The 27,417-nt window shown below is 44.6% G+C and overlaps 1 protein-coding gene across 9 annotated transcripts in view; it reads left to right on the top strand.

The window, feature by feature from the left end:
- Window positions 1–27,417, top strand: part of meis2a (Meis homeobox 2a) — a 79,498-nt gene that overhangs the window by 41,144 nt on the left and 10,937 nt on the right. For all 9 annotated transcript variants that reach the window (XM_085442253.1, XM_085442255.1, XM_085442251.1 and 6 more), the window contains one exon: window positions 12,545–12,621. In XM_085442253.1, coding sequence (XP_085298379.1) covers window positions 12,545–12,621 — 77 coding nt within the window. The remainder of the gene's footprint in view (window positions 1–12,544; window positions 12,622–27,417) is intronic.

The following is a 27,417-nucleotide window of genomic DNA, read 5'->3' as shown; positions in this document are numbered from 1 at the left end:
AATCACATAGGAAAAAAAACCCCCAAATATATAAATCCAAATCTAAGCAGAACAGGCCTTGGCTCCAGATGTGAATCTCTCTTAATATTGATCTTGGGGAAAGCCAGTCCCCTACATCCCCAGGGCTGCACCAACTGACACACAAAGCACCTCTCTAAAGCCAATAAACCCGCTTGTACAATTATTTAGATAAAGAGGGTAACAACAGGAGTATATGCCTCCCAAACCAGCACCTCCTCCTTGGCTCTCATGCTCCTTCTCCAACTCCTCCTTTTCCTCTTTCTTCTCCAGCAATAGGATGAAGAAATGTAAAAGAGTGCAAGTGTGTGTGCGTGTGTGGAGGGGGCAAATGTGTAATTAGCCACACATTTCTGAATCCTCCTTAATGTTCATTACTGAAACCAGGGGCAATTACAAGTTCAAAGAGGTTTAGGGCACCCGCAGCCTGCATAATCAGTCACAAATTAGGCACCGCTCATTTGTCATAGCACAGCATGCACACTTTTACATGCACACAGAAACACACATGCATGCATATTGTCAGAGTTGAGTCATAGATAGGCTGACAGGCATCAATTTCCACAGAGGCACAAATCTCAGCTACCCGAAGGCAGTAAGTTAGGCTGCCCAATCCTCTTATGCTCTGAAGCTTTGTTGTCTTTACACAACAGCAAACACCACTGACACCTTCACCCTAACTTGCTTTACGTTACACTGTATCCTGCTTGCAATCATCCTCTTATAAGCGTCCTGTTTGCATCTACAATCCCTCCCACCACCTGTCCTATCTTGTCTCCCTTTTACAGCTTTTTTTTTTAAACGGCTGTTTTCGTCTGTGTCAGTCTCTACCCACCTGGCTGCGTCTCTGCAACACGTGACAGTGTGCGTTTCATGTCTGTCCCCGGAGGTGTATCTCAGTTACCTCTGGGGCTGGGTCACAATAGCTAATCCTGTCTTCAGGTGGCTGTTTAGCACACTGAGAGGAGAGCTCGGAGAACCGGAGGTGAGCTCCTGTTACAGGACTCCCTGACCAGGGGTCACCTCCAACACTGTCAGAATGCGCACTGATACATGCACAAACAGACATGCACTCGTATACTGGCAGATGCATGCACACAGGCATACTTACAATCTAGAATACACACACACATTGAGCCTGCTTATCTAGCCCAGGTGGTTCAACCTTCATCTCCCCTCTTTCTTGTTCTTCTTTATCTTCCTACTGTAATACCATTCATCTAGTCTTTCCGTGACTTCTCTCATTCCCAGATCACTCTGAGTCTTGTTCACATTAGGATTCCCTGATATGATCTCCATGAAGACTTGCTCGAGTGCCCATGCGTTGCCTGTCCAGCCCGACAAGCTGCTCTCACACAGGGGCACAGTTAGGTCTCTAGTGAATTGAATGGAGTCCTATCATGTGTGGCTCTGCCTCAGCATAGTAGGAGAGAGAACTCATTTTTCACTGAGGGAATGACATCCATCTCAGCAGCCAAACGCTGGCTGTTTCATTAAGTAACCCATCCAGGCAGACAGATGTGTTCACCACACAGCCATGTTTGCCTATGCAAGAGCGTGTATTAACCCACAATCCTTTGGGGGAGATTAATAGGGTACCAGCCCCTTTCCATTGATTATCTCCATGCCATTTTCCCCTCCTTTTCTTGGCTAGATATTAAAAACTAATGAAGCCTATTGAAATCAGGAACCGCAAGTCTCTTCACGGATCATTTTAGGTTATTTGGACTCAAACAGAGAAGGATCTCTTTAAGGCACAGTTTGAGTCGAATTAAGAAAATAAATGTGGAGAGCAGTGTTGAAGAAACAAGAGGGAAAAAAGAGGGGAGAGTGTGACTGTAAAAAGATGTGTGTTTAAGAAACGACAACTCCACTCCGACACATGGAGCGGAGACATGGCAGATGTTTGCAATTCCAGAAGATAGCAAAGCATTCCTAGTGTTAGAGCCATGTCCTAATTGCCATAATGGAGGTGGTAAGCACTGACAGTAATGGAATCGTGGGGATCTATCCCCAGCAACCTGAATTAGGGGCTGCCTGGCAGATCCACTTCAAGATGGCCTGTGTGGCTTTTATGTCAAGATGACTTGTTTTCACTGATCCCATTCTCATCCTTGCCATGGTCTTAGAACTTGAAGTCTTTGGGTTGGGGTTGGTAGAAGGTGGTGCAGAGATGAGGGTGTGAAGTAGATCAGTATGAAAGATTGGGCCAGTGAGTGAGGAAAGAGTTAACAGCGTCTATGTGATGGGCTCACCTCTGCACCAGGCCTGTTGAAAGGCGGCGGGGTGCTGTCGGGGAAAATGACTTCCTGAGACATTACCATCAATCACCAGACAGGTCAGGCCCCCCAATCCCGCCATGAGGATGGAAGAGAGAAGAGGGGGATGGGGATGTAGGATTAGACTAGAGGGGACGAAAACAGGGAAGAAGACCGTTGAGGAACAGACTATTAACAATCTCTTCCTCTCGCTGTTGGACTGTTTTATATCCTTCTCTTCCTCTGCCTATCTGTCTCTTCATGTCTTTCTCTGTTTCTATTTTCCGGTCCTCCATAAAACGGCTACCCGGGCATTCAGGAATGGCCCCTGCTGGTCAGAGTCCTCTCCTCAGCTCAATTGCATCATTAATTATTCCACAGGCAGTGGGCTAGAAGCAAATCTAAAGAGAGGAAGAGAAATAGAGAGTGAGCAAGAGTTAGATGGGGAGATGGGGGACAGCTGTCTAACACCCCCAGTTGGTCTCGGTCTCACTCTCTGTCTCTGTCTCTCTCTCTCTCTCTCTTTCCGCAAATGAAGGATGGGAGAGGGGAGGGGCTTGGGTTACCTCAGTGAGCGGTTGTGTTACATTCCTGAGAAGGGAGGTGGGGTTGGGAGGGGGGTTCAACGAGTTGTTGAAAAGAACACAGTCGCTTGTCAACAGCCTCAGAGCTGAGGAGCCATGATGCCTTGCATCAGGCCTGCAGGTCAGTGACCTTCTGTTGTGCCCAGATAGAGAGAGGTAGGGGAAAACAGTGAAAAGAAAAAAACAAAACAACCGCATGGATGGTATGTGTCACTGCTTGTCTGTGACAGAGGTCAGTGAAAAGTCTGAAAATTTCCTAAGCCTTCTCTTTGCATCCTCAGCCACATACCACTGTACGTGTGCAGTGCCTGAGTGCCTGCGGATTATCCTTCTTCAAAGTACTAATAGAATAGAAGGGAGAGAAGAGGCAGACGGAAAAGGAAAGAGAAAACGGCAAGCGCTGGCAGTCGTGCTAAAATGGCCCATTAGATTTAAGGAGTAAAAGTTCATCAGCTTTATTAATGGGAAGGTATATAAATGAAGTATGAATTACCTGACTTTTATGGAGTGGCGAGAGTGAAACTAGAGTGTCTTATGATATAATGTTTTAGTGAGCTGTTCTGAGCGCTCTGATGAGCAGGCTGCAGAGAGGAGGAGGGTGAGGAAAGAAAGAGTGGAGAGAGGGAGAGAGAAAGTGTGCTGGGGTCCCCTGAGTCCAGCGACTGGAAGGTTGCCTGATTGTTGCAAACATGTATAGCTGATCTGGTTAACTTGGAGACATGACCTATTCTATGGAAGAATTTCCTGCACAAAAACCTTCAGTTAAACATGTCTGCATATGCACATTTCTAAACATGCACGCATGCAAACATGCAATAAATGCATAAGACATAAGCATAAGGACAAACACATATGCCAACACACACACAGACACACATGCTCCCCAGCATCCTGTAATAAGCAGTAAGCTGAGCTAGCTGATGGTCATCCTCCCATGGGGCTGCTGGGTGGCTGCCAACTTCCTGCCTGCTTTGTCAGTGGATAAAGCGGCTAACAAACGAGAGGGCTGTAGCTAGGCAGGCCAGCCAGGGCAAAGGTCACCTCGGCCTGCGGGCAGGATTGAGCCTAAGAGCACTACAAGCAGGGAGAAAATGGGATGGAAGAATGCACCTAAAGATTGGCTGCTATTGACCAGACTAAAAGCAACACAAGCCTCTTCTCTTCTCTTCTCTTCTCTTCTCTTCTCTTCTCTTCTCTTCTCTTCTCTTCTCTTCTCTTCTCTTCTCTTCTCTTCTCTTCTCTTCTCCTCTTGGCAGCACTTCATAAAGGCATTTTAACTCCTGTCACATGCCGACCCTCCTTTGAGAAACATTAAAAAAGTGAAAGATCCTGAGGGCATTTGTCAGTCCACACAGCCCCATGCAGCCAGCCGCCCCTGGGTGTTGAGCAATGACAGGAGATATCTCCTTGACTCATACACTCCTAGATGAAAGGGGAGCTCAGAAGACTTGCATTTCTGAAAGGCAAAAATTGTAGTCAGTAAAAGAGAACAGACACAACAGGTAGGGGCAGGGTGGTGACTGATCAGGGCTTGGCTGACTTTGTTCCCTGGAAGTACTTGTGATCTCAGATGAATGCACCTATGCTTACTAGCGGCTATGTTCGTCCGGCTCACTGACAGAGATGTGATCTGAAGTGTCTTCCTGCCATGGACCTTCTTTTACTGGCAGAGGGTAGAGAAAAAGGGAGGCAGAGAAGGAAAAGAGATAAAATGTTTCTTTCCACCCCAGCTGTCCATTTGGAGGGGGAGAAAATTTGACATGGTTGACTTGAACACATTTAGCATCATTAGCAAACAGGAAGTGTCCCCCGCAGCTGTTTTTTGGTAGGGGAGGGGTTGTTTCTGACTGCAATGTAATGGACAAATGTTACCAACCGTGTTTGCCTTTGATTCTTGACCTGAAAACAAAAATTGACATTACAAATGTCCTATGATATCTTCCAAATTGGCTTGACATTCCACAGTGGGCCCTGGGGGTTTCTTGTTTGTCCTCTGTAAGTGGTTGTGCTCTCGTTGTTGTGTCCTGAGGCTTACTATTAGAACGCACTGGCCTTTCTCTTGAGAATGTGGAGTCTTAAAGAAACAGAGGGAGAGAGTAGAAAGAGAGAGGGATAGAGCTAAAGGAGGTGCTGGATGTGTATTTGAATACTTATTCTCATTAAGTTAATTCACAGTGAAAGGGAGATCCGTCAAGTGGAAACTCTCAGAAGCTTCTATTTGAAGAGCGAACACCCCCCCCCCTTTTTTCTGTAGCTCAATCTGTCCATCTTACCAAATGAATCTGTTTCTATTTCAATTGAAGATCAGCCCCACTTTACTTTGACTTAGGAAGTTAAACAAAGTGTAAGGAACATAATAGAGTAAGAGGGTAAACGTAGAGCGACTCTGTATGTTAATATTAAGTACTTTTTCCAACAAGCTCTTAGTTGTAAGTGCTTTACTGTCTTGACACCAGCCCCTGTTTTCCTGACATTTCTATGGGATGGTTTCCAACACTCTGTATTCCTGTAGTATACATTCGTCTGAAATGTACTTTGATACAATGTATTTTTAATTGATTACAAATTACTTTTTAAATCAGTTGCTCATAGTTTCTAAAAAAATGTCATGTTTCAGCCCCAGAAAACGACTGCTTCCTTTGTAGCATGTGCACACTGCGTGTTACTAAACCAGTGCCGATGTTTATTCAGAGATTCACGTTGCCATGACTTTGTGACTGGCAACAATAACGCGTGGTGCGAATATTGAGCTGTCTCATGCAGGCAAAGTGACTGGATCGACTGCTATGACCAACCCAGCAAACCTCTAATGATCTCTTCATAGGTTTGAAAAGTACCGTGCAAAGGCAAAACACCAGTCATTTCACAATTTAACAAGCAACATCATAGCACAAAATGGAACAGGAGAGTCATTACTAAGAATTATTTTTTTAAAAATCCACCAAAGGTTGGAAAATGTATACCAATAAAGTTTTAATAGGAACAAATCCCTCTGTAGGATGATCCTTTGGCTCGGCTGTAGTCATTGCAAGAACATGTTTTAAAGATTTCTTGAGAGCAAGTAGTGAGCGTGGCTGTGTGTTGACATCATGCAAGCTAGAAAGGAGAGCAGAACAGAGCTGGGTGCCCCTGAGCAGGCAGTTACCACAACAAAGCCAGCAGCCTGGACTGAAAAACCAGGCCAAATTCCTGCCCTCTAGGACCTGGCTTAAAGCTTGAGCGGAAACTTTGAAAAAGGGGGACGAGACGAGATGAGAGGAAAGGAGAAGCGATGAGGTGAACTAAAGAGGGTACGAGATGAGGGCAAAGGGGTTAGTGAGTAGCAAGAGAAGTATTGCTGTTGGGACCTATAGAGTACAGTGGGAGAAGGAGAGATTGAAGGAAACAAGAGAGAGATAGAAAACCAGGGCCCACACTGCAAGGATGGAAGGATCGCGTTCCTCCTCTTGAAAGCACAGGGGCAGCCATGCGGTGAAAAAATAAGCCATGATCTCAATCTGACGATTAGACAGGCGCATTTCTGTGTTATGTCTCCCGGCCACAAGTGGACCGGGGTCTGCAACACAGCACACATGCAGTTTGTAGATATAACTGTTGGCAACGACTAATAGATTTGTGGTTGAGCTCAACAGAAACTCATCTGGGAGTTTCATTTTGATTTCTGTGTACATAATGAGCAGGGGTTTTTTTTATTTATTTTTTAAAAACATTTTTATCTCCTCTATTGGATAAAATGATATCTTTCATTTCATTATGCATGATAGAATTTGGAGGTGTTACCCTAAAACATCGCAGTCTTTTTGTTGGTCGATCGCTAAGTCTGGAGGTGCATTGGGATTGTGTGGGAGTGATTGCTATTTAGCCTCATGGAGCTTGGTACAATCAGATGCCTATATCTTTCACATCCTCCAGGGTTATTTCCTCACCCTCTCTTCCATTCATTCCGCTCTTACTCTTGCTGGAGCTTGGCAGGCAAACGGGGCAGTTATGCCGTAGAGCTTCTCTACAACCTTGCACTGTCTCCAGTGAACATAAATTAATGGTGTAGAGCAAACAGGCTGCTGGCAGAGGTCCAGGAGCTGGCTTCAGGAGCCCAGCCAGCGATTGTTGTGGGGGGCCGTGGCAGCAACAGCAGTAGTAGTACTGATACACTGCCAACCAGCCAGCCAGTCAGAGAGGCAGACAGACAGACTGGGGGCCCTTTTGCTGTATAATAGATGCTGCAGGCCTCACCAGTCCACCTTGTATTTGCAATCATCACTGTTTTACTGTCAGAGGGCAGTCCACTGAGAGCCCTTATACTTACTGTGGAAGCTTTGGAGTTTGCAGCGAGAGCAAGACAAGTGTAGTGGTATGTTCTGAATGCAGATCGTATGAGGTGTAGATATGGATGTACTTTTATTTGCTGTTATCAGAGGTTGGCATGCAGTGCGTGCGGTTTGTTGTTTGGCATCATGTGAGTTCTGTTTATAAGCTGGCAGTATCCCTGTGTGTGTAGTCGAGTGAGAGCAAGAGCGAGAGAGAAAGGGAAACCAGCAGGGTTGAGTCATTGAGTCATGTGGCATTCTTGCCTGTTTTCAGACTGTTGTCAGGAAGCAGTGTAGTTCCCAGTGAAATAAAGCAAACACCCAAATAACCCTCAACTGCCTCCCACCTCCATTTCCCTCAAATCACACAAAAACAGGGAGAAAGAGAGAACAGAGTAGAGAAAGTTGGAGATGAGCTTGAACGTAGGGAAGGACAACAGCATTTTTTTAACTTTCAAAAGTCCCACATATGTATACCCAAGTTTGCTATTCTTACTTCAGAGTCCATTAAAAACATCACAGTTATTTAGAATCAGTTACATAAATAAACTGATCTTTTAAACAGTAAAGCTGGATTATTTACCAATTGCAAATTTCTTGCAAATTTCTACTCACTATTACCAAATTCAACCACAAATAATTTTTTTTGCATTTATTCAGACAAATTTGAAAAGTTGATTTCTCAGAAATAGAACGCACTTCTCTTTTTAATTGTCATGTGCCCGTCCATTTGATGTCTACAGATGGACGTAATTAACTGTATTCTTCAATATAAATCACAAAACCTGTCAGAAACCTGCGACTAAAAAGCCAACCATTAGGTAGGCTGTGTGCATAGTAAACACTCGCGAGGATTCAAAAACTCCATCTGGATTTATTTGTCATATCTGTTTGATCTCTCAGTAATGCTGATATGCATTCAATCTCATTGTCATTTGTCAAAGAAGCCAATTGTAACATTATTAACAGCGCCAACTTGATATTTAAAATGTGCCAATCTTACCCCAGCTCAATGCCAAATCCATATTAAAATGTCATTCCTATATTTGATTGCGTTTATTTCTGACAGTGAATATTATTATCATCCTCCAGTCACTTTGATTAAAAACAAATATGATTCCAATCAGTGTGTGGAAGGCGTATATGAAAGGAAATATTGAGATGCAATATTTCCGTAAATTTAGATACAGAAGAGTCACAATAAAGTCCACCAGTGGCTCCAACACATGAAAAAGTTCTGTATCTGTGTAGCAAATGCTTTTTTTAAAAAATTAATTAAAGTTACCATGAAAATCAAAAAGAGGTTAAGCTAAATCACCCCATTGATCCCGAGTATATTCTTTGTGTTGTCATTGCACTGAGGGTAAACAGCCAATGGCCTTTGATTTCCTGTGAGTCATTAGCATGGAATTGGTTTGCAAGCCACTGTAACCTTGTGACCTGCCTCTATAACTCATGTCACACACTGATGATGTAATTCATCAATGGGGTCCAACTGCAGCTCATGCAAGGAGCTGCAGGTTCAGGGGGAAGAGTGAAAGCCGCAGAGCAGGAAAAGTGGTGGGGGTTGTACGGAACAGCCGGGATAATGACCGGGCCACGGGATTTGATGATGGGTGCATATAGGTGTCAGGAGAGCACAAAAGTGATATATGACAAACTGGATGTTGGATGAGTAGATAGGTGTGCAAAAGGTGTGGTGTCAAGTTAAGACGGGTCCAGCGGTAGATGTGGTTATTGCATACAATGAAATGCCAAGCTGCTAAGCTGGATTCAGGCGGGTGGTGGTGGTGGGGGTGAGGGTGGGGTCAAGGACCGTACGCAGCAGATGCTAGAGCTACCTCAGCTTGTAATGTTCAGCAACCACAGGGGCCATTACATCCAGCACTATCAGAGAGCACAGAGCACATCAAACCCTGTAATTTAGCCAGCAGTCGATCACACACACACACACACACACACACACACACACACACACACACACACACACACACACACACACACACACACACACACAGAAGTACAAGCACAGCTCAATTCTTAGGAAGAGACAGAATTTGGTCCACCTGCGTATGCATCGGTGTTTGTGTTGATGTTTGTCTGAGTGGGGTTTTTTTTTAAGGTCAGACTGCAGGAGCTAGACAACATGTGCCCATCAGGATAATGTGCCCTGTTCCATTAACAGGTTTCAGAATAATTAACGGGGTTGTTTCGAACCGAGACTCGCGCTGCCGGGACAACAAATTGAAACTGCTCATGTCTGCCTCTAATTATTTATAGACTGCTTTACATTTTGTGGTCAATCTTCTTTTAAGGATATTGGCTGTGGTGTTTGTAACTGAACATACTGAGTGGTTCCAAAGCCAGTGGGGAGGTTATCAATACCATCTTTGATCTTCCACTGTGTTTGTGTTCCTTCCATTAAATACTCATGTCATACGTCCCCTGATGGTAGAGAGGGACATATCCAGGAAGATACACATTGGACTTTTTTTTTTTCCAATCACTTTGCATTCAAGATTTTGCCATATATATATATATATATATATATATATATATATATATATATATATATATATAGGTGCGGTGACTCCCAAGCTAGGCGAGTGGCTCCAGCAGATCCCGGGAAAAACATCGGAGATCTCTGTCCAGAAGAGCGCAGTCCTGGGAACAGCTAAGATACTGCGCAGGACCCTCAAGCTCCCAGGCCTCTGGTAGAGGACCCGAGCTTGAAGGATAAACCGCCCGCAGGGGCGTGCTGGGTGTTTTATATATATGTATTTTTTGTGGCAGTTAACAATCAACCATTCTCCAATTTCACAGCTACTCCAGACTTGTAACCACTAGGCCCACCATGTCAGCTTGTTTCTTATGTCTGTGTGTTTATGTTTGTGTGTGTGTGTGTGTGTCGCCAGGTCTGGTTTGCATTCTAATTCATAAAAAAATCACACATATGTCGGGCATGGAGGGTCAGCAACAAATGCAAGACAAAGAATGCCGAGCAGAGATGAAGAGAAGAGACTGATTATGTACTCATGCTGTTTGTATGTTGCAGTCTGTTTGCGTTTAGATTTGTTTCTCTGTGTGTACGCTCAGCAGTGCCTATGGGCGAATGCTTACAAGTATTAAGATTGCAGGGGGTGATCATCTGACACAGGGAGGTATAAGTAAGGAGGGGAAGAGGTATGAGCTGAACGAAATAGGATTTTTTTTTTCTTGTCTATGCGGTCAGAGTAAATCTCCTTACTCAGGGGTTTTGTGTGCGAGGGGGGCTTTAACATCCCCACTCTCCTTGATGAGACATCTTTCTTGTTTGTTCAAACCATTCATTACGTGGTGGCTGTTGGACGAGCCGTGCCGCTGGCCAGCGTATTTATCACCAGGCTAGAGCGCGCTCTGGCTGACAGTAGGCGATTGATGACCGGGTCTGGGGCTGAGAGGCTGAGGAAGCCTTAATACAATGTAAATGACCCACTCCCATTTCCAATTTAGGCTGCTCCTATCTCCACACTTCCATACGACATCATCTTTAGCCAGCTCTCTACTTGTGTAGGTTTTTAGGCGCATTTGCATACTCGAGGTTTATATAGTGTATACTTAAAAGGAAAAATGGATTAAAAAAAAGGATATATATATAATATGTATATATATAAAATAGAGCTTGTATCTTGTGCACCCTGTGGCTTCTCTTGAAAATGTTTACACAGAGACACACACAAATGTGCATACACACACACACACACACAATACCTTGGCAACTCTGTCTCCGGTAGCCAAGGAAATGTCAACACCTGGCAATCAAAAAATGTATTTCTATGCAAGCATTATCATCTTTCCTTTGTTAATGATTTTAGCATATTAAAAGGGACTAAGTACACAAGTACAAATCAGATTAATCCCCCTCTGCAGCCGGGAGTCATTATTTGTCCAATCTCAGCCTTGTTTGTTATTAATTGTGCACATTCCTCAAACCATTTTTTCATCCCTTCTTTAATTAAAACAGACTACATTTAAACAGGCAGGGCTACCTGAAAGGAGGAATCTCCTTCTCTGCTGATATGACTTCTCATATAAATTATTACAGCGGTAAATGAGAAAATGCTTCTTGAGCAACTGCTATCATTTCAAGTTAAAATTCAATTCAATTAACACGAGCTGGGCATACATTGCCAGCTGTGAAATGTGCTCAATGAGCATATACCCGGAAAGGAACTGAAACAATCAAATTAAAGTTTTGAAGATTTAAGGTATTTTTCTTTTTGGGGGGAGGGGGAGTTATAAACATCACCTCAAAAAGGATTTGTGTGTGTGTGTTTTGATTTGTAGGTGTCAGGTCTATGAATAATTTTCATCTGTCTATTTGCATTTCTGTTTGCACGTGCTTGTGTGCATGCATGCTTTCTGTTTACAGCGGCTGAATGAAACACATAGTGTCTCATTTGTTTCGTTTGCGTGCGCCCCGACTCCTAATCTGGCCCTTAAAGACATCTGTCACCAGCGATCACTGTTGTTTTGTCATGCTTCATAGCAGGCCCAGGGGGAGCAAGGCAGCCCAAGGTCTGCCATTTATATCAGCCAATGTTCTCTAGATTGGACCTGACACAAATAGTATCATTGCAGACCTTGTTGGAGAATTACATTTTCAGGTAAAAATCTTGGCATATCTGTGGAGCACATTTCACAGCATTCTCTTCTTTTAGCATTAGTCTCTTTTCAGCTGCTCTCTATGAAAGAGCCACCACCGGGATACATGTCAGACATTCAAGGAAAGATAAATGTATTCTCCACAAATCTTCACCCACTCAATCTGTTGCTGTGCCGGTATGTTATAAAAGGATTCTCAGACACCACAATATATGGCTTAGGCCTACTGGAAAGTCATGTTTGTCAAAGTGTGTATGGTCATAAGTGTCTTTTCTTTCTGGAGGTGTGCTATATGTTGTTTTTGTGTAGGCAGGGTGGGGATAAAGAATGGGGGTTATCACTGGTGACAGTGTTAACAAACTTGTTTGGCCAGCTCCTACAGGTTTTGCACTAAACTGTGCGTGTGTGTTTGTGTGTGTGTATAGGTGTGTGTGTGTGTGTATGTATGCGTGGGTGTGGACACGTGTATGGTGTGAATGTCTATAATGTGCAAGAGGCAGCATTGGGTGGAGGTCATGAGAAGGTCCAGTCTTAAGTTACACAATGCAACAAACACAGGAACATATTGAATAGATACAGTAATAAGCAACAGCCATGAACTTGACTCGAAGCACGTGTTCGTTTTCCAGCGCTTCGCTATACGAGTGCTTACATGCATGGATATTTAGGCTAATCTGTATGTCAAAGAGGCTCATGTATGTGTTTGTTTCTCTCTCTCTGCTTGCTCCTGCAGCACCCATACCCTTCTGAAGAGCAGAAGAAGCAGCTAGCCCAAGACACGGGCCTCACCATCTTGCAAGTAAACAACTGGTGAGTCAAGATTTCCGCTTGCCCTATCTCCACCACCAGCATCGCTCTGCCTTTTATTTTCAAAAGCCTTCGCCTCCCTCTCCCCATCAGCCAAGACGGCTAATGCTCCTAAAGTGTGAAAACCGTTTATGTACATCCCTCCCCATCGCTCACAGACACATGCAGAGGTTCACACATAGACATACACACAGACAACCTTTGTAACATTATTATATGTAAGCTACCAGGATGTTCCGGTGTTATCTGTAAAGTGTTCCGCGGCTAAGTCAGTGGTCTTTGTGGTTTGATGCACATGTATTCACTGGGATATATTTAAGGGAGACAGGCACTGATCATAAGCTACCCCTACAGCCCCCACACCCACCCCACCCCTTCATCCAAAACCATACCTACCACCGCCACTGGTGCCCCCACAAAAGGCAAAACTGCCTTTCCACCCCCTCCCCATTTTACACCAGCTATATGGTGGATTAAGGTTTTGGTGGCCTGGCCAGCAGGGCCTTTGTAGATGGCTTAGCACATAACTGGGGGTGGTGGATTAAATAAAATGATCACAGAAGCAAAGAAATGATACAGGAATTACTTATCAAAATACTAGCCCAGGTTTTATCTGCAGCTTAATTTTGTTCAGTACATTCTCAGGGTGATGTTCAGATTAATTGAACTGACAGCTTCCTTTCAAAATTCCGGGAAGGTATTTGCACGGATTTCAGGTCTTACACAAACTTAATTATATGGAACCCCATTTTATCATTCTAATTCCATGTAGCGGGGGTTCTATTTACAAATGACAAGTCTGTGCCTTTTATTCACAGCTTTCCTTAATATATTTATCAAAGCGGGTTCATTTACAAAGTGCTCTATCTGTTGGGTACAGGCAGGCTGACATTAACGAAGCTTTTAGGTTTATCAGACTCGCAGCCTGACAAGCCACCCGAGGGTCAATTGATTTTTTGGTTCTGTGATTCATTTTTTTCTCATTTTTCCTGGATCACAATGAGAAACATGCCTGGAGAATTAGCCTGGTTTGTCGGCCTTATCTATCAGCCCCCTCCCTCGTGCTCCCCCCCACTATCTGACATACTCTGTCTCCTTCGTTTCTCTCTCTCTCGCTCGCTCCCTCTCTCTTTCTCTCCCCTTCTTTCTCACCCTTTGCTTTATTCCCTTCTAGCCAGGGGAAGTCAAGCTACTTAAATTGGCCACAGGAACCGGTGTTATCAGACTTTAATGCACCCTACAGTGTGGATAGCATTTCAATTACACTAGTAACCAAAGATTAGCCCCCGCTTGCCTGTTTCATGCCTCGTGCCACCGTTTCGGGACGCCATGCACCTTACCTACAGGAGCAGAAAATTGAGTTGCCTTGCCTGTGTCATGGTGATTAATGCAGAAATACTCTGCTAACCTGGGAGGAGAGAGAAATAGACAGAGACATAGACAGAGATAGATCTGAGACGAGTCCCTGCCTTCTCATTGGCCATGAAATTCAAGCCATCCATTTGGTCTGAAAGCATCTTGCACTGTGTAACATCCTTGAGCATACGCACACAGATGCATAATCACAGATGATCACAGAGCTGTATTAACTTTACACCAGGCCTCTTATAAAATACATACCAGTTACTGAAGAGGCTTGGAGTCCATTAGTGTATCTGTGGTGCATCCCGGCTGATGTCGGGAGGCCTGGGTGACTCTGCCACGTTACTGGCTATGTTACAGTAAGGGAAAGGTGAGAAGAAGGTGCAGAAGTTTTCCACTTTTTACTATCTAGGCTAGGTAGCGAGTTATAGTTAAATGTCTGACCTTTTTGTTTTTTTCTTTGATATTTGGTCCAGTGGCTGCTCAGATCATTCACCCCAGATATGACAGAACTTAGCCATATGAAATTCCTGTTTCAAAAAAAACCCCTCAAATTCCTGGCTGGTCCCTTGCATTGTTCTGTTATTCCCTTTGATGCATGGTTACTGCCATGTTACTGACCAGAGAGAGGGAGAGAGAGAGAGATAGCGACAGACAGGGGGGAAAAGAAGCAAAGGATGATTGGGGGGAATAGGGAGGGGATGGCCGCCGTCTTCGGTTTCCAGAGCTCTCCCTCGGGGAAAGGATGTGCTGAATCAGGGCTTTGTCCGCCGGCACAATCGCAGCCCAGCGAGGGCACAACGGTGCACTGTGTGATAGTCAATAGACAGTGCATCTCACTCTCTCCCCTTTTGCCCCATCAAACCTCCCAGCACCATCCCCTCCAAATGACACCTAGCTTTACATTTACCTGGAGCTCACCTGTGCAGGCAGAAAGCAAAACTCAACTGGTTTAAACCCTTTTGTCTCAGCGCCACACTCTGATACTCCGGCGGAGTCTAACTCGAGAATATATAATTAGAAAACAGCCTCACCTGTTTGTAGCCCACACGCCAACAGCTGTTTGATGTTAATAAGGGCAAAGGAAAGGGTTAAAGTCCACAATCTCATTGCTCTGGTGTTGAGCTTATGAGAGGAAAGACTTGATTATCCTGTTAATAGTTTCCCCTGCGTTCAAAGGTGTGTTTGTATGTGCATTATTACTAATGGGAACTTCAGAGATGTGTATGAGTATACAGTGTGTCAGGACACCATTAGTTGACCATTAGATAGTGTGGGGTTTTGTTTGCCCTGCTTACATTTGAGACAGCAGGCGTCATGCTAAGAGAACGTGGGAGTGGTCTGATATGTAATTGCATTTGTTTAAGATTGCAGGAAAAGGTGAGGGCCATGTCACACATGGCATTCTGGGATAGCGAAGTAGGTGAAATGGCAGACAGGTGTTCATAAGCTAAAGAAGCATTTAGAGTTTACAGTGTCTGGCGGCAAATTTGCCTTCCTCAGCAGCTCCCAGTGTCCTGCTATCATTCTGAACTAAATGGAGCCTGACCGAATCCTTTCATGTCTCAGCATCACACCCAGCACGATGTGCCCTCGCTCTCTGCCATAAACACACACACACACACCGACTGTCCTGCCGTTATTTACCACAGCACCAACGGGTACGCGCGCGCTCACACAGGCGGCATGTAACTACACACACAGGGTTATTACATGGGCCTGAGAGATGATGCCGATGACAGATGACTGAAAGAAATGGCATCTAAAAAAAGGAAGGAAATCGGCCCGTCATTATTCCCTCATCTCGCAGGCAGCCAGTTGGCCATTTCCATGGCTGAGTGAGGGGGGGGTTGGGTTGCAGTCGGGTGGGGGTGGGGGTGCAGAACAAATCAGAGAGCGAATATGTCATTTGTTGGCATCGATGATAACTGACTGCTGTGCCACTGGACCACTAATAACAATAAAGAGGGCACTAAGCCACACTCTATTTTTACTTGTCTGCCTCCTCTCTACAGCCCAGGGGAGACTACATGCACAGACACACAAACACACACACAGTGAGGAGAGGCTCCAATTAGCGGCAGAAAGGAATACAATGAGTGAGTTATTAAGACACAGAGGCGGATCGCAGCCAACCTTTGCCCCCTGTCGGAGCACAGGTCACATGATAAGGGAAGGATATCCGCCAGACAACGGCGCCAAGCAGCCTGTGCCCACTGAGGAGATGAAATAGGCTCAATCTCTGTGGCAGTTCAGTGTGGAGTGTGGTGCACTGATTGTTTTCTCTTTTTTTTTTTGACCTTGAACAGTCGCCAACAAATAACTGTACATGTACTGTATTAGCAATAATATGTTTAATTACTCTGTTTTAAGAACAGAAGGATGTGCTCTGACTAAGCCAGCAAACTGCGTTATGTGCGACCAATGTCATTCATATGTCGAGTAACTGAGCAGGCAGGTGCACTGGGGAAATAAGCTAAACAGGACTGAAACAGGATCTTGAAAGAATGCCACAAATAAAATAAAAAATACATTAAATAAATAAGCAAATAAAAAATCAAAAGTCATTACAATTATATGCCTTTTGAACTTTAGCCGTTCTATATAGAATCCCGATTATGACCCCCGATTGTGCTCTGCTGTGGCACAGCATGCAGATAAACTGAATTTAGATGGCTCTAAACTGACTGATCTGTAGCTCTCTTCACAGCAGGTTCCCCATTCCCATTCAGATCAACTCATCCTGGATCACCTCTAGATTTTACAGACTTTAAATCACTCGGCGGCGATACAAAGTGGCTGCACTGAAGGTTCATGTGCAAAATGTTAACATTTGTTTGTGGTGTCTGAAAACACGAAAGAGAAAAAGCAAAAGCAAATTTGTTCCTCCACTTAGAAAGCATTTTCCATCCCCCTTTCTCGGGCCAAAGAGACACTTAGGAACACTGCCTTTTACGATTTTATACGATTTTATGATTCTCTGGTTTGGCAGCGACGCCCATTATGAAATGCAAAATAATAACTAATATTTTCCAAATGTAACATAAAGTTATGAAACTGGCCTAGCCGCCTGTTTTTCCACATTCTTTATAAGTATTTACGTCTCATGAATCTCACACAGAGGCTTTTGAGGTCCCCCCAACCCCCACCCCGTACTCTGCTCACTGCCCACTCCCTACTTTTCTATCTCTTCTTTTCTACAACATTGGTGGGCTAGTTGACTGAAGTTGCTGGTTATCTGTCTAACTTTGACCCAGATGGAAATGTCATGCCTTTTTTTGGCTGCAACCAGGGACTCCCAGCAGTGGCCATCTCATGCCCCTGGCTTTCTAAATATACAGCCAGAGTGTGGAGAGGTTGTGGCTGCGTGTGTGTGTGTGTCTCTCTGGTGTATCTGTGTGTACAAGCATGAGTGTATATGTGTGTCTAACTAAAAAGAGAGACTATCGGGGTGCTGCCAACACAGGCATCATGATCCCTCTCATTTAGGGACCGCTAATTGGCAGTTAATTAGCAGAATTGACTCTGTTGTCGGATCCCAAGTGCCATCCCCCCTACCAACACCCTCTACCCGCTAAGTTCATTTGATCTGGCTGCTTTCTTGATGCTGTAATAATAATCCTGTTTCATCTGTTTTGGAGGAAGAAACACATTTAGAAAAACATATTCTCACTATTGGCAAGATTAGAACAGAACGGGCTCTTTTTTCGTAGCAGGTTTCATTTTCTTTTTCATTTTGTTCAGCGGTTGTTACAGATCCAAATATCTGTTAACTGCACCATCTAGACACATGCTTTACTCACAGTTTAAGCCATGGGAGTCTTAAACAGCTGACACTAATGTGTGCCACCGTGCTCTCACAGTATATGTGAGTACATTAGCCCTGCTGAAATTCTCACTGTGATTAACAGGGCTCACTAACATTTTTATCAGGCACTGGGGGCACGCTGACTCGTAGCATGGTATGGACATCCAACGAGGCTATGAAGCAACCCAGTGCCCACCTCTGTATGAGTTATGGAAAACAGGTGGTACTTTCACAAAAACTGGCAATGTCGGCTGATCGTGCACGAAAACGAATGCCTTTTTTAACTTGTTTTCCCATTGCAAGCTCAAGATTCTCCAAAGCGCAGACGGCATGCAAGAAGAACGAAGCCAGACCAGGCAAGATAGAGCGGCAAAGAGCTAAAAGAGGCATTACAGAGAAAGCATTAGAGAGAGATGGGAGGAGGGAGGTCTTTGTACTTCTCTGCTCCTTTTGGCTCTTTTATTCCTCAACGGCTTGGTTTTTATTGGTGGGTCGTTTAATAACAAGGGCTCTGCTTTTGAAATGAAGTCGAGCTGCGTTTGCGTGGGCAGGCCCCCCTTTTTTTATTTTAAGATGGTAATTTCTGTACTAGGGGTGAGAACTGGGGAGAGATCGAGAGAAAGAGAGAGAGAAAGAGCGAGGAAAAGAATCCACTAAAGAGAGAGAAAGAGGGTGAGAGTGTGGGAGAGGGAGAATTCAAGGAGAAAACAAGGCAGAAAAGTAGGTTAATTTATTTCATTTGTAAGAAGAGAAAGAACTTAAAAAGAAAAAAAGGGTTGATGATAGTGAGAAAGAAAGTGTAGGATGCTGTTTTCATGAACAAGCAGCTTAATGCACACGGGCAGCCACAGTAAGCCTGCTAGAATCTCCCTGCGCCTGAGGCCATCTGTGAGCAGAATAGCAATTTTATTACTTTGTCATTAAACCAATTTCACAGCAGTATTGTTTGTTAATGAGCAGCCGCAAACGAGCGAAGATGTCACGTACTAGAATAGCAGCAAGATTTGTGACCCCAGCACTCCTCTATCTCATTCTCCCAACCTCTACCTCATTCTTATTCTTCTTCTCTTTCTGCCATCATCTTCTTTCTTTGCATCCTTACTGTCATCCTTTCTCTCTCTCACTCTTTCTGCCATCCTCTCATCCTGCTTATCCCTCCCTTTCTCCCTCCTGTTATAGAGATCCCTGGCTCATAAAAGGGGGAAACTGCTGAAAGATAAAATGCAAAGTCTATACAGTCAAGTCTCTGTTTATGAGCTTCCATTTGCCTTTAGAGCTCATTGGGACGAATAGTTTCTCCACAGGCTTTCAGGGTGTGCTGCTGGAAAGCCTGGCATATTGGCCTGTTATTTAGCTCTAAAGCCTGACATGGGTGCCAACATCAAGTGCCAACAGAGGGACTAAGCATTTGAATAGGTGCATAAGTCCCTTGGATTGTATGCTGGATGATGTCATGCAATAATTGTGATTTTTCAAAGTTGCTCAGAGCGCAAGGCTCGATCCCCGATTTTTATTGTGTTGTGCATTTTTTTTTAAAAATCGAACTTACATTTTGGCAGTTATGTTGAATAGTCTGGTTTCACAAAGAAAGTCATGAACTTCAGCTGTTGTGATGCTATATGTGTTTTTATGGGTAGTCGCTCTGTTTATGTTTTTACTTGGGAGGTCATCTGGCGCAGATTCTTGGTCTTTTTGTGGCTTATGACTGAGAGCGAACCAATGACACACAGGGAGAGAGACAGACAGAGGGAGAGAGAGAATTAAACTGAGGCCCCAGAGGATCAGACAACCTGACAGAGTAGTTTTGGAATAATTAGTTTTATCTGCTGAGGGAGATAGCCAGCGGAGCTGTGTGTTAGGCACAGGGTGCTGCTATGTGTGCCTTGGTGGTGATGTGAATTAGGAGAATGGATGTTATGTATGTGTTTTTGGTGTGTGTGTTCAAAAGCAGGGGTGGGGTGTAGAGGACTAAAAGGGATAAAGGTGACCAGGTGTAACAGAATGGCCTTGAGGGTATATGTGCGTGTATGTGTGTGTTGGAGCCAGAGAGGACAGGAGCTCCTTCTTTGGCTGAGCTCTTTAAACTCCCTGAACCTTACCAAGGTATTTTCTCTCTGTCCAGGCACGCTCATTCTCTCACTCTTTCTGTTACTCTCTGTTTTCCTTTACCTCCTCCTTACACAATTTGCAATTCCCTCTGTCCTTGTGTTTGGGTGCACGGTAACACGATGTAAATAGGCATGTTCGTCTGTCTTTGCTTTGTTTCTGTGGTGCCATATTCAAAATAAGCTCCAATTACCACCCACTCCGTCCTTTAAGACGTGATGAAAGTAAATGTGGTCGGGACAGAAAACGGGAGAGAGTTGTAATCACATTGTTAGCAACACTGCAGTGTAATATTCTTACCTGTTGTGCGCTTGTGTATTTTCTGAAGCTGTGATTCATGGCCCTGTGCCCTCTGTGGCTTTGAGGTGTAGGCCAATAAGCCCATCACGGGAGACCCTATAAATCAATATAGTCCTTTGTTGGTTTAAGCCATGCTCTGCCCCAGTTCAGGCCTGTTATGGATGAGATATCAGTAGACCTGGTGCCAAGCAGAAAAGGGAAGGGAGAGCAGGAGGGGGAGAGAGGGAGGGCCTCTTCACAAAAACAATCCAATCTTAATTGGAGTGTGGCCCAAACTCCTGCACATATCAAACCTGCTAATTTGCAATTTGGGAGAGGTGAGAAATAAACAGAGTAGCATGCTGCCACGTTCTCTGCAAGCAAACAGACACACTTTGATGAAGTTATCAGAGGTAGCTTGAGGAATTAGCCAAGATTATCCAACACCATAACATGCATAACAAGATACAGAGATATAGAGGAAGCGCTGGCAAAAGGAAAGGGAAAGAACAATGAAGGCATATTACCCTAATCTTGGGTTTCTCTATTCCCACCCTTATGAATATTTATTCCTCCCATTACTGGTGATGATGTTTCAATTGGGACTCTGTGAGCACGTGAGGTGGAATGGGGTGTCAGTCTGGTAGTAGAGGGTGTCAAGCACCCAAGATATGCCTGCTTTATCATCCTTTTGTTATATTGAATAGAATAGAATATTCTTTATTGTCATTGTCACAAGTACAATGAAATTGAAAGATGTCTCCGGTCAGTGCAACATCACGAAAGATAAATACTTAAAAACTATAATAGATATGATATAAAAGATAGAAATACATATAAAATACAGTGTTCTCATACAGTAAATACACCCAAGCAATCCAGGCCTAAGGCCCCATACAGACACTCAACATACGACCTAGTTGATATATCACTCAAACAATCAATCACTCAGTCAATTTGTTAGCGCATCCAACAAAACATGTCTGAAAGCATTCCAACATCAAGGGCACAAATGACAACAGGGGCAATGAAAGTCATCTACTTTTAGTAGCATTGAGACATGATATTGCAATTGGGTAGAAACTGTGTTTGAGTCTGTTAGTCCTTGTGTATGTTGTTCTATACCGTTTACCTGAAGGCAGCAGTTCGAACATGGAGTGTCCAGGGTGTGAGGTGTCCTTTATGATGTTATGGGCTCTTTTGAGGCAGAACTGTGTAGGTCTTTCAGTTTGAGGAGAGGGCAGCCGATTGTCCTTTGGGCAGCGTTGATTACTCCCTGGAGTGCTTTCCTCTGAGCCACTGTGCAGCTAGCGTACCATATGCCTATGCAGTACGTTAGTATGCTTTCGATGGAGGCTCTGTAGAAAGATACCAGCAGTCTCTGTGTGATGTTGTTCTTCCTAAGCACTCTCAGAAAGTACAGTCTCTGTTGTGTCTTTTTCAGTAGCTCAGAGGTATTCACACTCCAGGATAGGTTTCCCTCTATGCTGACTCCCAAGAAGCGGAAGTCTGCCACCCTCTCCACACAGTCGTCGCTGATGATTAGTGGTTGGATTTCTGTCTTGTGTCTTCTGTAGTCAATTATGAGTTCTTTGGTCTTTTTCGTGTTTAGGAGAAGGTTGTTATCCTTGCACCATGAAGACAGCCGCTCCACCTCATCTCTGTAGGCAGACTCATCTCCCCCAGATATGAGCCCCACCACAGTAGTGTCATCTGCGAACTTTACAATGGTGTTGCTCTGGTGGGCGGGGGTGCAGTCGTGTGTATAAAGCGAGTAGAGCAGTGGACTAAGCACGCAGCCCTGTGGCGACCCAGTGCTTAGATTTAGGGCTGGAGATGTGTAACGTCCCACTCTCACTCTCTGTCTGCGGTCGGTGAGGAAGCTATTGATCCACTTACAGGTGCTGTGAGGAAGCCCTAGGTCTTTTAGCTTGGCGTCCAGTTTGTATGGAAGAATGGTATTAAATGCCGAGCTATAATCCACAAAGAGCATACGCACATAGCTTCCTTGCCTCTCCAGATGTGTTAATGCTACATTGAGTGCTGTTGCTATGGCGTCCTCTGTCGATCGGTTTGCTCTGTAGGCAAACTGGTGTGGGTCAAGGCTGCTGGGTAGGGCTGCTGTGATGTGGTAATGCATTTGTATTGTATGAGATACATTCTTTATAATGTATTTGGATAGTTGAAATCTAAAGAACACGGATGGCTGAGAATTGAGTTTTCTGTATTTTGGGGCTTTTACTAGACGTGTCATATAAAAACATCCCACATGTCAGTTCAGAGGCTTAAGTTTAAGGACCTTTAAGGATCTTCTGCAGTGTAGGCTTAATAGAATGTGGCTTTGTTGTATTTGTTTAAGGCTGTCACATATGAAGGAGGCCAGTCAAAGCTTTTACACAGTTGGTGGTAGAGCTGATCTGAGAGGCAGAGGGCTCGCTTCAGGCCACCAAGCACATCAGAGTCCCTGTGGTCTGCTCCACAGTGTCACTGCTGCTTCTGCCAGCAGTCCCTTCCACAAACAACAGCTATTTATATCACTAGCCTGCTGCTGGACTTTTTAGCCCTAAACTCTGCTTCTGACTGTGCCAGCGCATGTGTGTTTGTGTGCCTGTGAGTTCACTCGTGTATATTTCAAAGCGATTATGTGCAATTGAAACTCAGATTAATTATTCAATAGGGAAGTGAGAGGCAAGCTGACAACATTTAACCGGTGACTCTCTCGCGGTCACTAATATGTGCTAGACGCAAACTCGCTCGCTCAGACAACATCATGGAAACGTGCTCGATGGAAACACTCAGTCACACGCCAGAGACCCAGTGATGAGAAGATGATGACATCCCAGAGGGAGGGAGAATCCCTTCCCAAATATACACACACAGACTGAATCCTGTACTCTGCAGTAGTCTGGTTCTGAAAGACTCTCAAGTGCAGCGGCACCTAAAGCCAGGCATTAGAGAATCTCACTGGTCGATCCACTAGGTTTAGGTGTCACTTTTTAATTGCTCAAACTGCAGTGCATTTTCACTGCCCTAAATTCACGGTTAGTAGCACACCAGCATGAGGAGTAAAAACTTCAAGAGCAGGGGGAGAATATGAATGTATACATATGTTTGGGAACGGGGTGGTAAGATGAGGGCACCTTTTATTTTTAATGCCTTCTAATACATTTTTATATTCAGGAGTGCAAGCTGTCTGCAAATGTGAGAATACATGTACATTATGTGTGTGTGTGTGTGTGTGTGTGTGAGAGAGAGAGAGAGAGAGAGAGAGAGAATGTAACTGTTGCTCTTGGCAGGCCCCCTCTCTTCTTCTCTTTGAGCTGAACCCATTACAGTCTTATAAAAGGGGGAGAGGAGAGAGGTTTGATATGAAGCAAAGGAAATAGATTGGCCTTATTTCCTGTCTGGCTGCCACAGAGCAGACACTTGTGTTGCCTAGACGATGCAGGCAATTGACACTCAATTTTGTTTGAAATATCACGCCTCTATCATGTCATTATCAGCTTCTCATGGTAATCCACAAAGCCGCACTGTTTGATATCTGACAATAAGGGGGAGTCACAGAGTCACGGAATCTCTCACTCGATTACCAGGCAGAGAGAGAAAACGGGGTTGAGAATGAAAGGGAGCAGAAAACGAGAGAGCGGGGAGACAAAAGATGGGGTGAAAGAAGAAGAGATGGAAAGATAATTCAGGGGAGAGAAGCGAGAAAAGCCACAGATTTTCTATGTTGGCACTAAGAAGTGGAAGGAAACTGAGATTATACCTGCCCACTTCGCAAAGACATGAAAAGGAGTCCAACAGGTCTGGCATAGTGGAGGGGGAAAAAAAGAGAAGCGAATGTGGGCAATAGGGGTGGCACTCTTCACAACTGTGAAATTGGGGTGATCTTGTAAGCACACCCACTCATCTCAGGAGAGCTGATGGGTAGGCTGGGGTAATGATAGTGCTGCAGTCAGTTTCTCTATTCCCCCTGCCTGGCTGTGTGTGTGTGTGTCTGTGTGTGTGTGTGAGAGAGAGAGAGAGAGAGAGAGAGAGAGAGAGAGGCAGCCTGCCAGTATGTGTTCTGTGTATCTGTTCTATTTCTTGCTGGTCCTTCGTGAAAGCAGGAAAACCTCACCCATCCAAAAGGTGAGAAGCTGGCTTATGAGGAATGAGCGTTACCTTCCAGCGCTGACGGCCTCTGTCACGCGCTATGTACTGGAGCCTTTGACGAGGGCTAATATTGACCTAAGAATGTTGGTTGTTTTCAGGCGCTCTTCAAACAAGAAAAAATGCAGCTGTTGGTCCCTCGGCTCCTGTGCAGGCAGAAAATACCTTTTGTACACCTGTGCACATTAATAAGGTGTTGTCTTAAGGTGGGTGTGGGAGCAGGGAGGGGGGGTGTCTTGCTAACAAGAGATTTGTGGGATCAACTCCTTTCGTATTACCCCTGTCGAGTGGCAATCGGTTAAAAAAAGGAGGAAGTTAATGAAGGAAATATTATACATGAAGGAAAATGTTAAGAGACTGTCGATAGAAAAATGCAGATGAGATGATTTGGTCCTTCTTTCTTACTTCAGAAAACTGGTAGTGCTAGGGCAAGTTAGTAACGCTGGGTTGCTACAATAAGGTCTCTTTCATACAGGTGTGTTGACGCCTGGGGCGGGCTTGGCCTCAGTCCCTTCCATTCACCCTGGCTGATTTGAACAATAACTATCGTATCTTTTAAAAGAGAAGGGAGGGTGAAGCGTCAAGAAGTAGATGCCTAAGAGCTCTGTTGGGGCCAAGAAAAACCCCCGCTGCCGTTGTCAGAGCTTGTTGATGTTGTAGGGAGGAATTTTTTTTTCGTTTTTGCCCCCACCCCCATAACCCCCACACTTTTTTTTCCCACTTCTGCGCTGGATTTGGTGTTTTGTGCCGTAGGACAGAGTGTGGTGAGGAGACAGAGGAACAAAGTGCTGCTGTGTGGAGCAGCAGCTGCTGCTTGCCGGATCAAAGGGGCAACAAGCGTGGTCTTCCTGGCCCAACGCTGCTCTGGAGGTGTTTGACGGACAGTCAGCAGCTGGTGCCGTACAGCCCGCCCTGTAGGGGTCAGGCTGCTGGACTGCAAGGCCCAGAGGTGACATACCGTCACTGGACAGGGGGAAGAGGGGAGAAGGTGTTAGATGGGAGGGTAAATAGAGGGAGAGATGTCTATGTTTGTTTCTTTTGTTGTGTGTGTTGCTTTGGTGTTTTAGTTTAGAGCGAGACTTTTGGGATTATTGTTCCATATTTCTATCAGATATTTACCCTTTTGTGATGAGTGAGTCAGTTCCCACTTATTCTTCATAATGCATGGATGACGGCTGCCTGGTTTTAAGGCTAAACAATTACTTTCCTAGCGTTGTGCTCCACACTGCAGTATTCCACCTCTTTGGTGCTGACAGAGAATCAGAGTGAGAAAAGAGAGACAGAGAGCAAGCATGCCGCAGTGCTATTGATTTATTTTAATTAGCTCCTCGTTAAATCTTGTCAGTTTGCAACACAAATATATAATTCTTTGTCTGATTTTCCACTGGAGTCTTAATGACTCGTACTCAGCGGGTTTCAGAGAGAAATGACTTCTGCCGCTAGACTGACAGAGCAATGCAAATGTTAGTCATATAGGACTGAGGGGGGGATGCCACAAATGGGCAATGAGTGGAGTAATAAAAAGGGAAAGAAAAACAGGTCAGTGAAAGTCCATGGAGGAGAGGTGAAACAGTCCCCCTTTCAGAGGCAGACAAAAGAGTGTGTGTGGGGGGGTGAGGTGGCGTGGGAGGTGGGAATATGGAGGCACAGTGGATGTGAGAAAGAGAGCGAGAGAGAGGGGAAGAGATAGACAGAGGTAAAACTATGTAAACACAGTGGCTGCCCTAAACGCGGGCCCTCACCGACGTTTCTAAAAAAATGATCCTGTCTTGCTCTGCTTCACATCTGCACTAAATCAAACACAGGGGTGAGGTAATGTTCGCCCGGCACATGTCTCTCGACTCCTGTTTTAACTTAAAGAAGCGAAGAAGGTATAGAAAAGGGAAACTCTGTCGCTGATGAGCTTGAGAAAGCTTCCCCATTCCTACCTCCTTGTCACTTATCTCTATCCTAGAGGAGTGAAAAGCTCCTTTGTGATAGTTTATGATAAATCCACAGATACTGTAGGTTCAGTCTGGTGGCAAGCCATGTATAAACTGTTACAGGGGCCTGCCTGGACCATGTGAGCTGATTAAATCACCGTTGTTGACACTACAGTGGATCAGTGTTAGAAGTTCAGTAGCCTTGGACTACCCTGTGTCTGACTGGACCATAATTAGTGTTTGCTTATACTAAACACACTCTCTTCATGGGGTTAATTTGCATGCACTTCCCGGTCAAAGGACATCCAGTTTCCACTCCTGTCTCTCTGCCTTTCTTTTTGGTGGAAGAGCATCAAACTAAAGCCTTCCTCCTTTGATTCTAGTGAGTTGTGACTCAATCGCTGGGGGTTTGGAATCTTTATTTCTGTCTGAAGCGGAAGTATGGAAGCAATGAGCTTTAATAGGAACCAGAGGACAGTCATGTTTGCAAGCAGTGATCATGGATTGAGTTCAGTATGTTCTTGTACAGATTGTGTTGCATCTAATCTTCCTACAAAGCCAGACGAATAGGGGCCCAGGAATCGGAAACTTGCCCCCCTCTCACTTGGTATATGAGCCTGCAAAATGGGCATGTGTAGGTCAGCCATGAAGGCAATAAACTGTCAACGATTTTTGTGACACTGTTTAAATGCTTTGCACACTGTACAGCGCTATGTTTGGAGTAGTCCTGTGCTTATTTTTTAGATAAGGCACATTCAGTTTTCTGCATTTCATTCTCGTGTCTCACTCTGTCTTGTTTTTTCTTTCTTTCTTTCTTTCATCACAAACTCGTCAAACGAGTGACCCCACTCCTGATTGGCTAGGTTTCCTGTGATCTCCACCGCAATTGGCTAACTAAGCATTGAGACTCTCTGTTTCGCCTCTCTCTGTCTCGTCTCCCTCCCTCTCGCTCTCCGTCTCTTGGCTGTGCTCCAGGGTAGGGTGGTTTGGCATGACAATTTCTCAGCGAAGGAATGCTGACAACAGGAGCGAGTTACCAGGTGTGGCTGCAAGTCAGTTAACTAGAAACAAGGCCTTTCTGACAGACTGAGATGAGGAAGTAAGAAAAAAATTTAAGACAACACTGAGTGAGACAGACTGGTTTGCTGTGATTACATCTGCAAACCTCCA

The sequence above is a fragment of the Copadichromis virginalis genome, linkage group LG19 (genome assembly GCF_057382275.1).
Source record: "Copadichromis virginalis isolate Kocher_CV1m ecotype Utaka linkage group LG19, C_Virginalis_male_GT1.1, whole genome shotgun sequence".
Classification (NCBI taxonomy): domain Eukaryota; kingdom Metazoa; phylum Chordata; class Actinopteri; order Cichliformes; family Cichlidae; genus Copadichromis; species Copadichromis virginalis.
Note: the sequence above shows the minus strand (reverse complement) of the source record. Positions and strands in the feature narration are given on the sequence as shown.